This window comes from Fonsecaea pedrosoi, assembly GCF_000835455.1.
Source record: "Fonsecaea pedrosoi CBS 271.37 unplaced genomic scaffold supercont1.3, whole genome shotgun sequence".
In the NCBI taxonomy this organism is placed as follows: domain Eukaryota; kingdom Fungi; phylum Ascomycota; class Eurotiomycetes; order Chaetothyriales; family Herpotrichiellaceae; genus Fonsecaea; species Fonsecaea pedrosoi.
This window is the reverse complement of record NW_013550613.1, coordinates 2,514,304-2,526,463: the sequence shown is the minus strand read 5'-3', so window position 1 is coordinate 2,526,463 and position 12,160 is coordinate 2,514,304. Positions and strand designations below refer to the sequence as shown.

General features: G+C 51.5%; 6 protein-coding genes across 6 annotated transcripts; 3 read left to right on the top strand and 3 right to left on the bottom strand.

The window, feature by feature from the left end:
- Nucleotides 1–304: 304 nt before the first annotated feature.
- Nucleotides 305–836, bottom strand: Z517_04829 (ribonucleoprotein-associated protein; the record flags this gene model as incomplete). Its single annotated transcript, XM_013430157.1, has 3 exons — nt 305–567; nt 643–698; nt 775–836. 3 exons carry the CDS (start codon nt 834–836, stop codon nt 305–307), a joined length of 381 nt encoding a protein of 126 aa, XP_013285611.1.
- Nucleotides 837–1,636: 800 nt separating this feature from the next.
- On the top strand, nt 1,637–2,130 carry Z517_04828 (V-type proton ATPase proteolipid subunit; the record flags this gene model as incomplete). The annotated part of the gene is made up of 2 exons (XM_013430156.1): nt 1,637–1,751; nt 1,805–2,130. 2 exons carry the CDS (start codon nt 1,637–1,639, stop codon nt 2,128–2,130), a joined length of 441 nt encoding a protein of 146 aa, XP_013285610.1.
- Nucleotides 2,131–3,354: 1,224 nt separating this feature from the next.
- Nucleotides 3,355–4,918, top strand: Z517_04827 (uncharacterized protein; the record flags this gene model as incomplete). The annotated part of the gene is made up of 2 exons (XM_013430155.1): nt 3,355–3,459; nt 3,593–4,918. The coding sequence occupies 2 exons, from the start codon at nt 3,355–3,357 to the stop codon at nt 4,916–4,918; spliced, it is 1,431 nt and encodes a 476-aa protein (XP_013285609.1).
- Nucleotides 4,919–5,952: 1,034 nt separating this feature from the next.
- Nucleotides 5,953–7,205, bottom strand: Z517_04826 (uncharacterized protein; the record flags this gene model as incomplete). The annotated part of the gene is made up of 2 exons (XM_013430154.1): nt 5,953–6,809; nt 6,860–7,205. The coding sequence occupies 2 exons, from the start codon at nt 7,203–7,205 to the stop codon at nt 5,953–5,955; spliced, it is 1,203 nt and encodes a 400-aa protein (XP_013285608.1).
- A 463-nt stretch (nt 7,206–7,668) lies between these two features.
- Z517_04825 (uncharacterized protein) lies at nt 7,669–8,347 on the top strand (the record flags this gene model as incomplete). Its single annotated transcript, XM_013430153.1, has 2 exons — nt 7,669–7,773; nt 7,859–8,347. 2 exons carry the CDS (start codon nt 7,669–7,671, stop codon nt 8,345–8,347), a joined length of 594 nt encoding a protein of 197 aa, XP_013285607.1.
- A 348-nt stretch (nt 8,348–8,695) lies between these two features.
- On the bottom strand, nt 8,696–11,710 carry Z517_04824 (uncharacterized protein; the record flags this gene model as incomplete). Its single annotated transcript, XM_013430152.1, has 6 exons — nt 8,696–9,685; nt 9,735–9,888; nt 9,956–10,074; nt 10,128–10,552; nt 10,612–11,201; nt 11,292–11,710. The coding sequence occupies 6 exons, from the start codon at nt 11,708–11,710 to the stop codon at nt 8,696–8,698; spliced, it is 2,697 nt and encodes an 898-aa protein (XP_013285606.1).
- Nucleotides 11,711–12,160: the final 450 nt, after the last annotated feature.

The window sequence follows — 12,160 nt, the reverse complement described above, 5'->3', positions numbered from 1 at the left end:
CGAGCGGATTGCGCAATGGAATACGAGGCCGGGCTGTATAATGTAGCAAGATCTATATGTTCTGGCGTTCTGGTTGACTCTGAATTATTTGGATTTATTTTCTGTGGAATCATTTCTCACTCCGTATGTCTTCCGCGTGCTGCTGTACGGGATGGGTTCATAGGGTACACAATCACGATTGGAATATGTTATTGTAGCAAGCAAACCCCATTTTTGATCGCCGCACAGCACTCTTTGCAGTACCATTGTCTCCAAACCCATGACCCCCAACTCGCGCGATGTCCCAATTCCTTTCCTTCCCAAACTAGATCATGAGTCTCTCGACTCGGTCCTTCAGCTCGCGGATCTGAGGCATCAGATCACTCGACTCGTTGGTCGTGATGCTCGCCGCAATAACCGCCCGTGAAACACCGCAAGCTCTTCCCAGCGCCGTCTTGGAGTTAACATAGACGTAGGGCACGTTCTTGTCCTCGGCGAGGAGGGGAAGGTGGAGGAGAATGGCAAGTGGAGAGGTGTCGGCGGCCAGAACGATGAGTTCGGCGGTGCCGCGATTGAGGGTTTTGGTTGCTATTGACAGAAGATTAGGTCAGTATAACCAAGATCTAGGATCGAGGGAGGGGCCCATGGGAGAGGATTTTTTACTTTCGTTTGCGCCTTTCCTCAGCTGGCGGTGGTGAGAGGCTTGTTGAACGGTGTCCCTGCCCCCATCTAGTCAGTGCTGTGATTGGAAGGACGGCGGTCAAGTGTCTTTGGGAGAGGAAAGCAAAGACTTACAGAATCTTCTGCGACAGAGCTTCGTCGGCCAAGGGCCATGCAGCACTCGGGTTGTCGGCCATTTTTGCGATATGCGGCTTGGATATTTCGAGCTGCTTCGATAGAGCGGAAGTGGTTGATTGTAACGCAAAGTCGAGCTTGGAAATAAATGCGGATGGATATGAACAAGCGTGTAGCAAAGGGTTCCTTGCGTTGGCTCGCCCTTTGCTTCTGCGATAAACGATGTCGCACTGAACAACTTTGGTGTTGGTGTGAGTCTATCAAAAAAATAATTTCTGGGGGTCTAAAAAGTTTACGCGGAGGCGCTCAAAAAACTCGGTTGACTTTCCTCTAACAGAGGCTTGGCCAAGTTGGAGCTTCCCCTTGGAACTCGACCTTCGAAACATCATCACCCATTACCTGCTCTGCTCAGCACCGAAAAACTGTTCCATTCCTGCTCAACTCCATCATTGCCGTCAAGCTCTTTTCGCTCCGTCCGACTCTCCCTGCACCTATTCCCTATCTAGGAGCTATCCACGAGCGAATCAAGCAGACCAGTCAAGATGTCTTCTGATCTCTGGTACGTGTTTCCGGCCCCCTCATGCTGTCGGATTGCCTTCAGCCTGCGCCCACCTACCTGCATGACAAAATGGACGGAGCTACCATTTGACACTACCTTCTATCCGATTTCGTTCTTGAGATACCCTTTGCTAACATTTCTGCTTCTTTAGTCCCGTCTATGCGGTATGTCATGCTACCTTGCGCAAAATGCCACCTCATCTACCCATTCGCTTGCCTCTTCCGCTCAATGATCTTCCGCAATGCTTTCCAGAAAGCGGAGAAAGCTGACTCTCTCAATGCTGAATAGCCCTTCTTCGGCGCCATGGGCTGCACATCTGCTATCGTTTTCACCTGCTTCGGTGCCGCATATGGAACCGCAAAGTCTGGTGTCGGTATCTCCGCTATGGGTGTTCTCCGACCTGATCTCATCGTCAAGAGTATGGAATTCTGGCCTCATAGTCCGGAGACTGTTTGTGACTGACAACTACAGACATCGTCCCCGTCATTATGGCTGGTATCATCGGTATCTACGGATTGGTCGTTTCCGTCTTGATCTCCGATAACCTCTCCCAAAAAGAAGCACTGTTCACCAGCTTCATCCAACTTGGCGCTGGGTTGTCTGTCGGTCTTGCTGGTCTCGCCGCGGGCTTCGCGATTGGTATTGTTGGCGATGCTGGCGTTCGCGGCACCGCTCAGCAGCCCCGCTTGTTCGTTGGCATGATTCTCATCTTGATTTTCGCGGAAGTGTTGGGTCTTTACGGGTTGATTGTTGCGCTATTGATGAATTCGAAGGCGCAGACCGATGTCACCTGCTAGACTGGGAGATGAGTCTGAGTATAATAAGAGGGAAGAGAGGAATGGCGGCTGCGATGGAGCGCCATTGGAAGGACGGCAGATCAGAGAGTATGGAAGGAGATGTATGAGGAACGCATCGAATCGGACCAGCTATCGCCAATTCACCTCTGAAAACGATGAAAACCAACGTCAACCATCGCCAAGAACCGACAACCACCAGAACACCGACCCGAGGGGCAGCAATACCACACAGGGCTTGTCCTTGACCCCGAATACTTGTTATGTATGAATGCTAGAGCTTTTGATCAAAGATCAGGCGGCGCAATTTGATTGCTCGCTCGCCGAGCTAGGGCTATGGATAGTATAGTGTATTGAACTCGTTAATTTGCATCTCTGGAGAGCAAATCGTTCTCCCTTTATCTTCCTCGTCCAGCTGCCACAAAAGCGACCGTGGCAGGTGCTAAAGCAACCACCGGAGTTGTCTTGGACGACATCGAATTCTTCAGGGTTGTGACACGCTTGAAGAGGCGCACAGACGCGTCGAGTAGATGACTTGAGTATTTGACCAGGCATACGCACATAGGTACCTGGGGTGTACATATCCTGCATACACAGAGTAGGACGTCCATGCACCAGGTCCTTAGATACAGGGTAGATAGACAAGCTGAGGTAGTAAGAGATAGCCGCTATGTCCGCGGATGGGGTGCGGATAATAGTTTAGCAGCACTTCGGTGGATCATTGGATCCTTTCCCACGCGTCCACGTTGAGGCACATGGTTGGTTCAGCTGCTTTCGGCCTGGCATTTGCCCGGTTTCCGAAGAGGTGTATATCTTGATGTCTCGACGTGTAGTGAAGTATTCTCTTCATGCAAGGTTGACCACCGCCATGTCTCAATACCTAGGAATGAGCTGATTTTCCAGAGTGACAGAATGAGAGAGCATCTCGCAAAGGCGCAAGGGCGCCTTAGCGTCACCACGCGTGTCACACATTCCACACACCTACATGTAACAGCAGATTCCATTCCGTTGCTCGAAACAACCTCAACGTCACGCATCTGCTAGGCACTCTGCACGGGACCGTCCATTTGTTGATAATGTCCCGACGCATTCTTTCCTCCTGCGGTCGTGCTTAAATACCACGTTCCCGGCACACCCGCAACGCAATCAAAACTCCTTCGTTCTATTCACTTCTAGGACTTACACGTACCGCCACGTCTGGGCTTTGAGGGCAACACAATCGTCTTAATGGCTCCTGCAACGAAGGCTAAGAAGCCCCGGCTCGCACCAAAACCTGGAGCAGCTCCTCAAGGGGTCAGAAAGAGGGCCGCTTCTCAAGCAGCTCGCAACCAGGTAATGTCCAACGCTCATTACCCATTCCCTCCCTTTCCTACCTTTTCCAAACGTGGGAAGTCTTTGTTTTTCCCAGGCGCCAAACGCCGAAGATAAGTAAAAGCTCCATTTCTGACGCTCTGCATCTATAAAGGCTCCCAAGGACGCCAAACCTCCGCCAGTCCCGGCTCCGACGCGGGTGCTTAGATCTAACATGAAGTCTCAACCGTCCACTGGTTTGCAGAGTGGAACCAGCGGATCCGAAGCCGAAGCCGAATCCGAATCTGAGTACGGATCGGAATTCGAATTCGAATATGAATCAGAGGCGATGCGTCAAAGGTCACGAGAAACATGGAGCGAGGCAGACCTATCCGATGGATACGCCGAGAGGGTCACTGAAGAGCGAGGGTACGCGGAGGATTTCTCAAGGATCGACTTGTACCACGCGGATTTTCCCCAGGGCCTCTTGGATCGAAACGTCGCTCTATCCGAACATATACAGGACGATCCCTTCGCTGACAAAGTTCCACGTCTCGAATCAGTTCCCGTGCTCAAGGAACAGGAGGCAGAAGACGACCCTTACGGACCCGAGTGGATTATATATCAAGCGATGATCCACGAGAATTTCGGCGAGAATCCGAACCAGTCGTTCTACCATCGGACGCTGATGGTGGACATGATAATGCGAAACCTCCTCAACTACAGTAGACGGAGCGTCGAGCCCGACTGCCTCGAGTTCCGCAACGGAAAACCATGGACTTGCCCGCCAATGCCCACTCGGGCCTTCGCCCAAGGTGGCAGGTTCCTGGCACAACCAAAGCCAGAGCTTGCGGTGTGTTTCCGCAGGGAGACCGTCATTCCTGATAGACTGTGGCATGCTTTGCCGAAAGCAACCAAGATGCTTGCCTGCTTCGAGGGCGTCAACGCGGCCGGAGCCGGGAGGATATTCCATTTCGTCGCGGCCGAGGCGACGGACGGGTTGACGTCCACCAACGACAACATCGGAAGCCTCTCGAGTCTGAACGACGCAAGCCAGGCGCTCCACAACATGTTCGAGTTCTTCCGCGATGCCGGCCACGAGGACGTGTTCTTCGCCAAGGTGCGGTTCTTCTCCATGGTCGCCGGCAACGACGGCGTCTGGGTCCGCATGCATCGCGCCGTGCGCGTACCGCCACGCAAACCCGACGACGCATGCATCATGCCGACGAGGAGGGCCGAGTACCCGCTCAAATTTGAGTTTCGAAACTGGGCGCACATCACGAGGGCCAAGCTCGAGATCGGGGCCTCGGGCTGGAAGATCATTGGGGAGGCCCTGCTTGGATATGGCGTCGGGTTGCTGCGCGGGCTGATTCACGACGCGGCGCAGGCCCTCGTCGTGAAGCTCGAGCGTGATATCGTGGGGACCAGGGCGAGGGGGGATGTTGATTTCTATCGTTATGGGCAGACCGTGGCCAATGCCAGGAGCAGCAGCATCAGCTGAATTCTAGACGGCGGGTTGAAGCCGGTCAGTCGGTCATTCAGATAGCCGCAATTCAGTGTTGTGGGAGGGAGTAATGATAATATTAATATGCTTGTTATTACTGGTGTTACCGAATACATTGCTGGGTGGCTAGCTAGCCAGCTACATTAGCTAACTTGTAGTTGAGATACCGGAATATCTTATGTAGGTGGTCGACCAGGGTTATGGGTATGTTGCTACATATGTGCGAGTTACAAGTGTGCCCATCTACATATATACGAGTGCATAGTGCGTACTGCGTGCCTGGCACCTAGCACCCAGTATACACCCAAGCACCTGATAACTCGGCACGAGCTACGAGGTACATGTGTCCCATACACACATCCCATTCTCCGTGCATAAGTAGTGCAATGCAGTGCGGAATTTGGACTAGGACTAGGACTTGGACTTGGACTTATGTACCTCGTACTCGGTACTTGCATTGGCAGAAAGGGAAGGATGGGATGGTGGTGACATGCTGCATTGATGCAATGCACTGCCGACGTCCGAAGTCGGACCTCGAACCGAACCAGCGAGTGAGCAAGTCCTCTCCCACCCCAACCAGACCAGTCTAATGCAGCCCAGTCCCCGAGGGCTGTATCACTCCTCCCTAGCCAGGTAGTCCTTGTACTTGTACTTGTACTCTGTATATACGGAATTCACCCTTAGCAGGAAACAAAGATGTTGGATCGAGAGCGAAGAGAGATTATTCAAGTAGCCTGACTAGCCACTAGCCACTAGCCAGACGAGGGCCCAGCATCAAAGAACCTAATTCAAAAGAGGCTGTGTATGTATATAGAGAGTCTGCGTGGCGATAATCGAAACTGGACTGCTAGGTTGTTACCCCTCCAAACAAGTCAATGCGACATGGAGGACTTTGCAGAACCCGCTTGAAATGCAATAACAATGGCAAATCCCTCATGACCACATGTGTCTAAGTCAGGTGTATGATTCCTTGCAAGCAATGCAGATAGGCTGAGAAAAGGGTACAGCCTCGCTTTCCCAAACAGGTGGCATTATATCTGTCCCAACTTCCTCCTCAAGTTCCTTGTCTTACGCATCAGCTTCTTGTATTTATGCTTCTTCATCTTCAGGCGCCTCTGTCTCTTGACGCTGATCGCATACATTCCTTCTCTTCGCCTGCCTGGAATAGACCCGACCTGCCTCCGGTTGCCAATGATCCTGCTTCGCCCCAGCGGGAATTGTTGTTCAATCTCTGGCAGGGCAGATGAGGCGTCGGGGTTCTCAATTTCCACCACAGGGGCGCCACGGCTGGTGAAAAAGCGTCCGTTTTGAAGCTCTGCCGAGTTTTGGGGGACGTTGATCGCCACCTGCTGGATGTAGGGGTCGGTGTGATCTTGTTCTATTTCCACTTCCAGGGCCTTTGCTTGCATTTCTTCCTCCTTTTCTGCCTGTCTCACAGATTGCTGTTCGCTTGCATTGATCTCAGCGTCACTGATGGGGCGGGGCACAGGAGGGACATTGAAAGGGCGAAACCTTCGTTGCATTTCTTGAATGACTAGTCTGATGTTCCCCCCCGCAATCTGGATGGTTTGAGGCGCACCGTCAAGATGATGCGTTCGACTCGGGTCAGCGGGACTCTCATTGCGCTGCATGAGAGATTTGATCAAGGCCGCCTTCTGCTCAGCCGTATTGTGTGAAGTCTGATCTACTTGCTTTTGAGAAATATGCTCGTCGAGGGTCTCTACTGCAGAAGCAAGAGTGTAGATAACATCTTGAGATGCATTGCGTGATCGGGATTTTGGCTTTGGTTGGAAGATTTTATCGATCGCTTCTATCGATGCCTCGGGAGGTACAGGTCCGGTAATGGACATGGGTCGATGGGTCGAGAAGAAAGAGGCAACATATACATCTAGTAACGCAATCAGCTTGGGATAATGTGGTTATCCGCGCCATGCAGACCTTTGGGGTTCAAGTGTTGCAGACTAGGGACCGCGGGTAATTTTGAAGTCCAGTCATCCTGGATTTCCTTGCTGTCTGCCCTGTCTTTGGACGACCTCTTCTTCGAAAGACGCGATTCGGCGCCCGGGCGCTTCGACTCTGATCGGGGAGCGCCAACTTGTTTCACAGAGGCTGCTGGGATTGCCGAGGAACCATTGTTTGGCGGTACGGGTGGCTTCGAAGAGGAATGCCGCCGCTGATGAGCATTAGAGGTGAAGGATGCTATCGTAGGAGTGGACGGGCGAGAGGGTACCGCCGGCGCATTGGCGCAGGAGCGCGCCACCCGGCGCAGAGAAGTATTGAACATGTGTCCCCAGCACTCAGAGAGGAGATTACAAAGGGAGGGACAAGACGTCCTGAGCACGATGGCGGGGGATGAGCGAGTCTGGAGGGTGAGCTGATAGAAGAGCAGAAGCACCCAAGATCGGAGTTGAACGTGACGGTGATTGGAATGCCAAGACGATCATTTCACGGGACATTGCCACGTGATATTGGGTTTTCCTAAGCGCTGAGGCGCTAGCCGCTGAATTCGATGTATCTGATGTATCACGTGATATATCTTCACGTGATAGGTCCCTATCCGATCGGCGCGGGAGAATTTCCGCCCATCGGATGCTGCCTTGTACTTACATACTCTTATGTTCACTAGGGATATACCCACGCTGACTTATATATAATTGACACAACCCCTTCCTTGTTTCTTGTAGAGTAGCTGCTCAACCCCCCTGCTGGTCTATTGTGAGAAGGGCCAAAGAAGACTTGTCGTCACCATGTCAAAATACGTCAAGAGGGTGTCCCTCTTCAAGGTGCCCAAAGAAGATGACATTGACGCCATTCTCGCAGAGTACCAAGTCCTGCGAAGCACCGCGCAAAAGGTGTGTATTATGTGGAGGCTGTCTCTATTTCGAGTCTCAACTTCTTCTAATCTGCGGTCCGGAAACGGTCCCCCCGATTTTTTAGGATGGGAAACCCTACATCGTCTCCAACGAGGCCTCTCGTGTCATCAACTCGTCGGAAGAGCGAAGTCAAGGGTACACCGTGATCGCAGTCACGACGTTCAGGTCACGCGAGGACGTCGACTACTACGACAAAGGGTGTGCGGCGCACAAGAAGCTGAGAGAGTTCATCTCCACGAGAAGGACCGGGGTTGCAACGGTACACTTTGAGAGCGATCTTGGGCCTTCGAAAGTCTGCTTCCTCTGGCCAGTACAATTTCTCGAGGAAATATTAAAAAAAAATCGTATTACTCTTCGAAGTTCCCTGCCCATTTTACCACCCAATTTCAGCGGCAGTGATGGATGTTTCAATGCACCGATCCTACCTCGAGGTATTCCAGGCCCTCCAAGACATCCACTTCCATTCCAAGCCCAAGCTCATATACACTCTGTACATGCACATGTCCTTCTCTCACAGGCGCAAAATATTGGGCTGGTTAAATCACAACCCTGATAGCCGCAGTCTCTTGTATCTCCGGGCTGTCTTTCCCGTCAAACAAGAATTTCTCGGGCTCTGTATTTCGCCTGCGTATAGGTCGACAATGTGCTAATTCTAACAGGTTTCCTGAGTCGCCAATGATATTTACCCTATCTCTCCCATGTATGCTAGCTCGTCCCGGTTCTGTAGGAGTAGTTCGAACCTACCCGACGGTTGACCTACCCCGTTTTTGTGGCACTTTGACCGGGGTCGCGGTCGGAATCCTTTGTCATAACGGAACCTGCCTCAACAATGGCCAGTTTGGACGTGGCAAAGCCATACGACCGAGTTCCCAAATTCCCAGAGGCTGGATCTCGCATTCTGTCAAGCATAGTCGCAAGTGTCATGATATTCGGATGATTCCGAGGCGCTCTCTGCAGCAGGATCATCATCAACATCTTCTTTAATCTCCCAGATCCGGGCCACGCCTGATAATGTACTGTCGTGCCCTTCGGAACTCTCGGCATTCATGTTCTCCCGCCCCAGGCTCTGGTCGCTTGGCTCGGAGTCATCGATGTTGAAGAGTTTTGCTTTTCCGCTGCACCTACTGTCTTCGCTATCTTGTCGAATAACGCCATCACCTCCATAGAGATCATCGCTTTCTGACTCGTTCACTCGTTGTCCAGGTGCAAAGACGCTGCTGGGGCATCCATTGGATTTTGCCTCCGGACCAGGACAGCGCCAGTCAAGTCCACCAAAGGGACATGATCCAGAAAGCAAGGTACTCTGCGGACACCAAACAGGCGGATCGTGGTAATACGGACAAGCGTCTTCCCGGCCTTTCCAGAACTCTCGAAAAGCTTTTGGCTGGTATTCGAAATTGCAAAAGCTTGTCTCGAAACATCCGTCAACATACTCGTCAATATATTGCGGCACTCGGTGGTACCCCAGGCGTATCTGGCGCACGTTGTACCCGCACGCCGATAGTGCTGCATCCCACAGGTCGGCTTGACAGGAGCCCATTTCTTTCTCGGTTGGATTTTGATAGGCATAGTCGGATGTTGAGACTCCATCCTCATTTACAGAGTGGATATCTGCACCTCTTTGGATCAATAGAATGAGGCATTGGCGGACATCATCGGCGTTTTCTACTTCCCACAAGGATTCGAGCGCGAGTCGAAGACAATTTCTCCCCTGTCCATCTCGAGCGGTGATATCGGCACCTTTAGAAAGTAGGAGGTTAAACAAAGATACGGGGTCCTTGAAGTCGGTACACTTTGAGGCAAAAGACAGTAACATTGTGCGGCCTGCACTGTCTCTGCTCTCGACATCAATGAATGGTATTGGGTTGTTCAGTACCAGCCTTAGAGCATCCTGAAAAAGATGAGTGATTGCGACTTTCATAGAAGATGAGATCACCTACATCGTCAAAAGTTAGCTCGTATCTGAAGTCTGGTACGTTTACGTAGTCGTAGACTATTGGATTAGGATCCGCTCCAGCCTCCAGAAAGAGACGAACGAACTCTGTGATGGACTCCCAAGAAAGGCCAACCTTGCGTGTCAACCACATTGGCGTCCTGAACCAAAGAAATTTAGCAGTCCCATACGTGGTGCTTACAGTATTCCACTCTTGGGTCAACTTACCTGGAATGTCCAGTTGTCTGCCTAGGATCCTCGGCCATCTCGTCAACGTCTGCTCCATGCTGAATGAGAAACTTGCACATATCGCCATGGGTCGTTGTTTTAGCTCCTGCAGCAGCGTACTTTACACTATAAGCATGAGAAGCATGCGAGTCAGTCTCTAACATCCACTCACATGTAAGAGAGGAGTCCCCCTGGGATCCCTATCTCTTAGAGACCCCTCTCCAAGTGCAAGGAGCCTCCGGAGTCCTTCAACATCGCCTCGGCTCACAATTTCAAAGATCGCAGAGCCAGTAGGTACAATTCTACCAATAGAAACCACAGGGTTCAAGGAATAAAACCCATTGTCGGACTGGATCTGGTGCATATATGCAACAAGGACGGCGGGTGATTCAGCATCCTCTATGGCAGCTTTGACGATTGCGAAGAACTCTTCCGCGTGTGGACCGGTGGTAAGTTTCCCCTGCCTGGAAGGGTCGGAGCATTTCTGGAACGCCCTTTTGTTGACAGTGATGCTTGTCTTACAACCTGGCAGGACAAGCTCGATAGTGCGATGCGTTTGAACGACTTTTCCACGCTGGGTTGCAGTGGACCGTTTTGCTTTCGTTTGGTGAGCTGTCTGATCAGGAGTTTGCGAGAAGCAGAAAGGAGAAACTCACGGGCTTGGTTTACCCCTACAGTAGCAGCCGCTGAAACAAGACCGCGCATACGTTTCATGTCACGGCGTGTGATTGTCGCAGTACGTTGATTCTCTTCCTTCATTTCCTCCCCGGTCTTGGAATCCAAATCCTCACTCTGCTTGAGCTCAAACAGCGCTGATAGAAAGTATTCCAGATCCTCAATAATGGTTTCTGCTTCCTCCTCGTAGAGCATCGTGTCTGGGTTCCGGGATTCTAGTTCGCATAACCTGGCAAGGCACTTCCTTAGGTCCGCATTCATCCCAATGGGTGTGTTGGAGGGAGCAGGTGGTGAGTTGCCCTCTTGGGTCATGGCACCAGATCGTTGAGGACCAGTTAAGTGAGCTGAATTCCCCGAAACCTGGTCTTGAAGCGCTTCCAGAAGAGTGGATATGTTTTGCAATTGCGCAGTAGTCGCTCGTGATGTCTGCCCGATGTTATGGTTGACAGTTGCAACGGTGCTCCGGACCACCTCCTCTACCGAAACTTTGATGTCTTGCACATTGTCGTTGAAAGAGGAGACTTGCAAAGCACCCGTGGTCAAGGTATCTCGGATTTCGTGGATCTGTGCTCTACAGTCCAGTGTAGCATTACTGTGATATTGTAAATGGCTGCACCATTCGGCCAGGGGGACGTTCGCTGCGCGAAATATAATCACTTACCTTTGTAGAAGATTGAGTTGCAACTGCAGCACGCCGCAGTGATAGTTCAGCTTGTGCCACATGGCAGTGAGTGACTTTTCTGCCACAGTTGCCCTGACCTTCTTCCACACTCTTTGAAGCTTGGGAGTACTCGGATCATGTTGTATCTTGTCAAGGGTCTTCTCGAAGCTCGCCATGTCTGTAGTACAAGCATCAAGCAGATGTCTGATATTGTGTAGGTTAGCATTAGGATCGGCTAATGCTCTGCAGTCGCGCAGCTGTGTCAAGATATTCTGCAAGTTTCCCACGGCGGAAACAAGAGACGCTGTGCCTTGTGTCGCGTGTCGGAGTCCAGAGATCACATTGTAGAGAGATTTTGTTCCTTCCAGAGCAATTCCTACGAAGGCCAGCACACTCGCTCCGGCACTAAGAGGCTCCATAGCGGGCAGATATGGGAAGAAGAAAGCAGTTCAAGGTGACGGAGCCGTCGCAGCGCGATTGAAAAAGAGAGCATGATTTGAGACATGTTCTGAAGGGAGATTTGAACGGGCAAACTCGCTAGGATTAGGCTGATTTCTCGATACAAGTCGACCTTCATTGGGGTCCATGGAAGACGAGGCGCAGTGGCATGCAGGATGCAGGGTTGGTTGGTTGGTTGGTTGGTAGGTTGGTAGATTTGACGCCTTGCAGGTGGTGAGTTGGAGTCTTGCGGCACGGCGCATCTGTCATGTACTCAGCCCTCGCAGCTCAATCTAACCAACAACCATCTATCCAATTGCTGCTTGTCTTTTCCTTTTCGAGGTTTGCTGTGGACATGATCTTGACGTTCGCTCTACACGTGCATCGCAAGGCTGTCTAACACTCCATTCCTTCTATATAGTTTCCTGGCG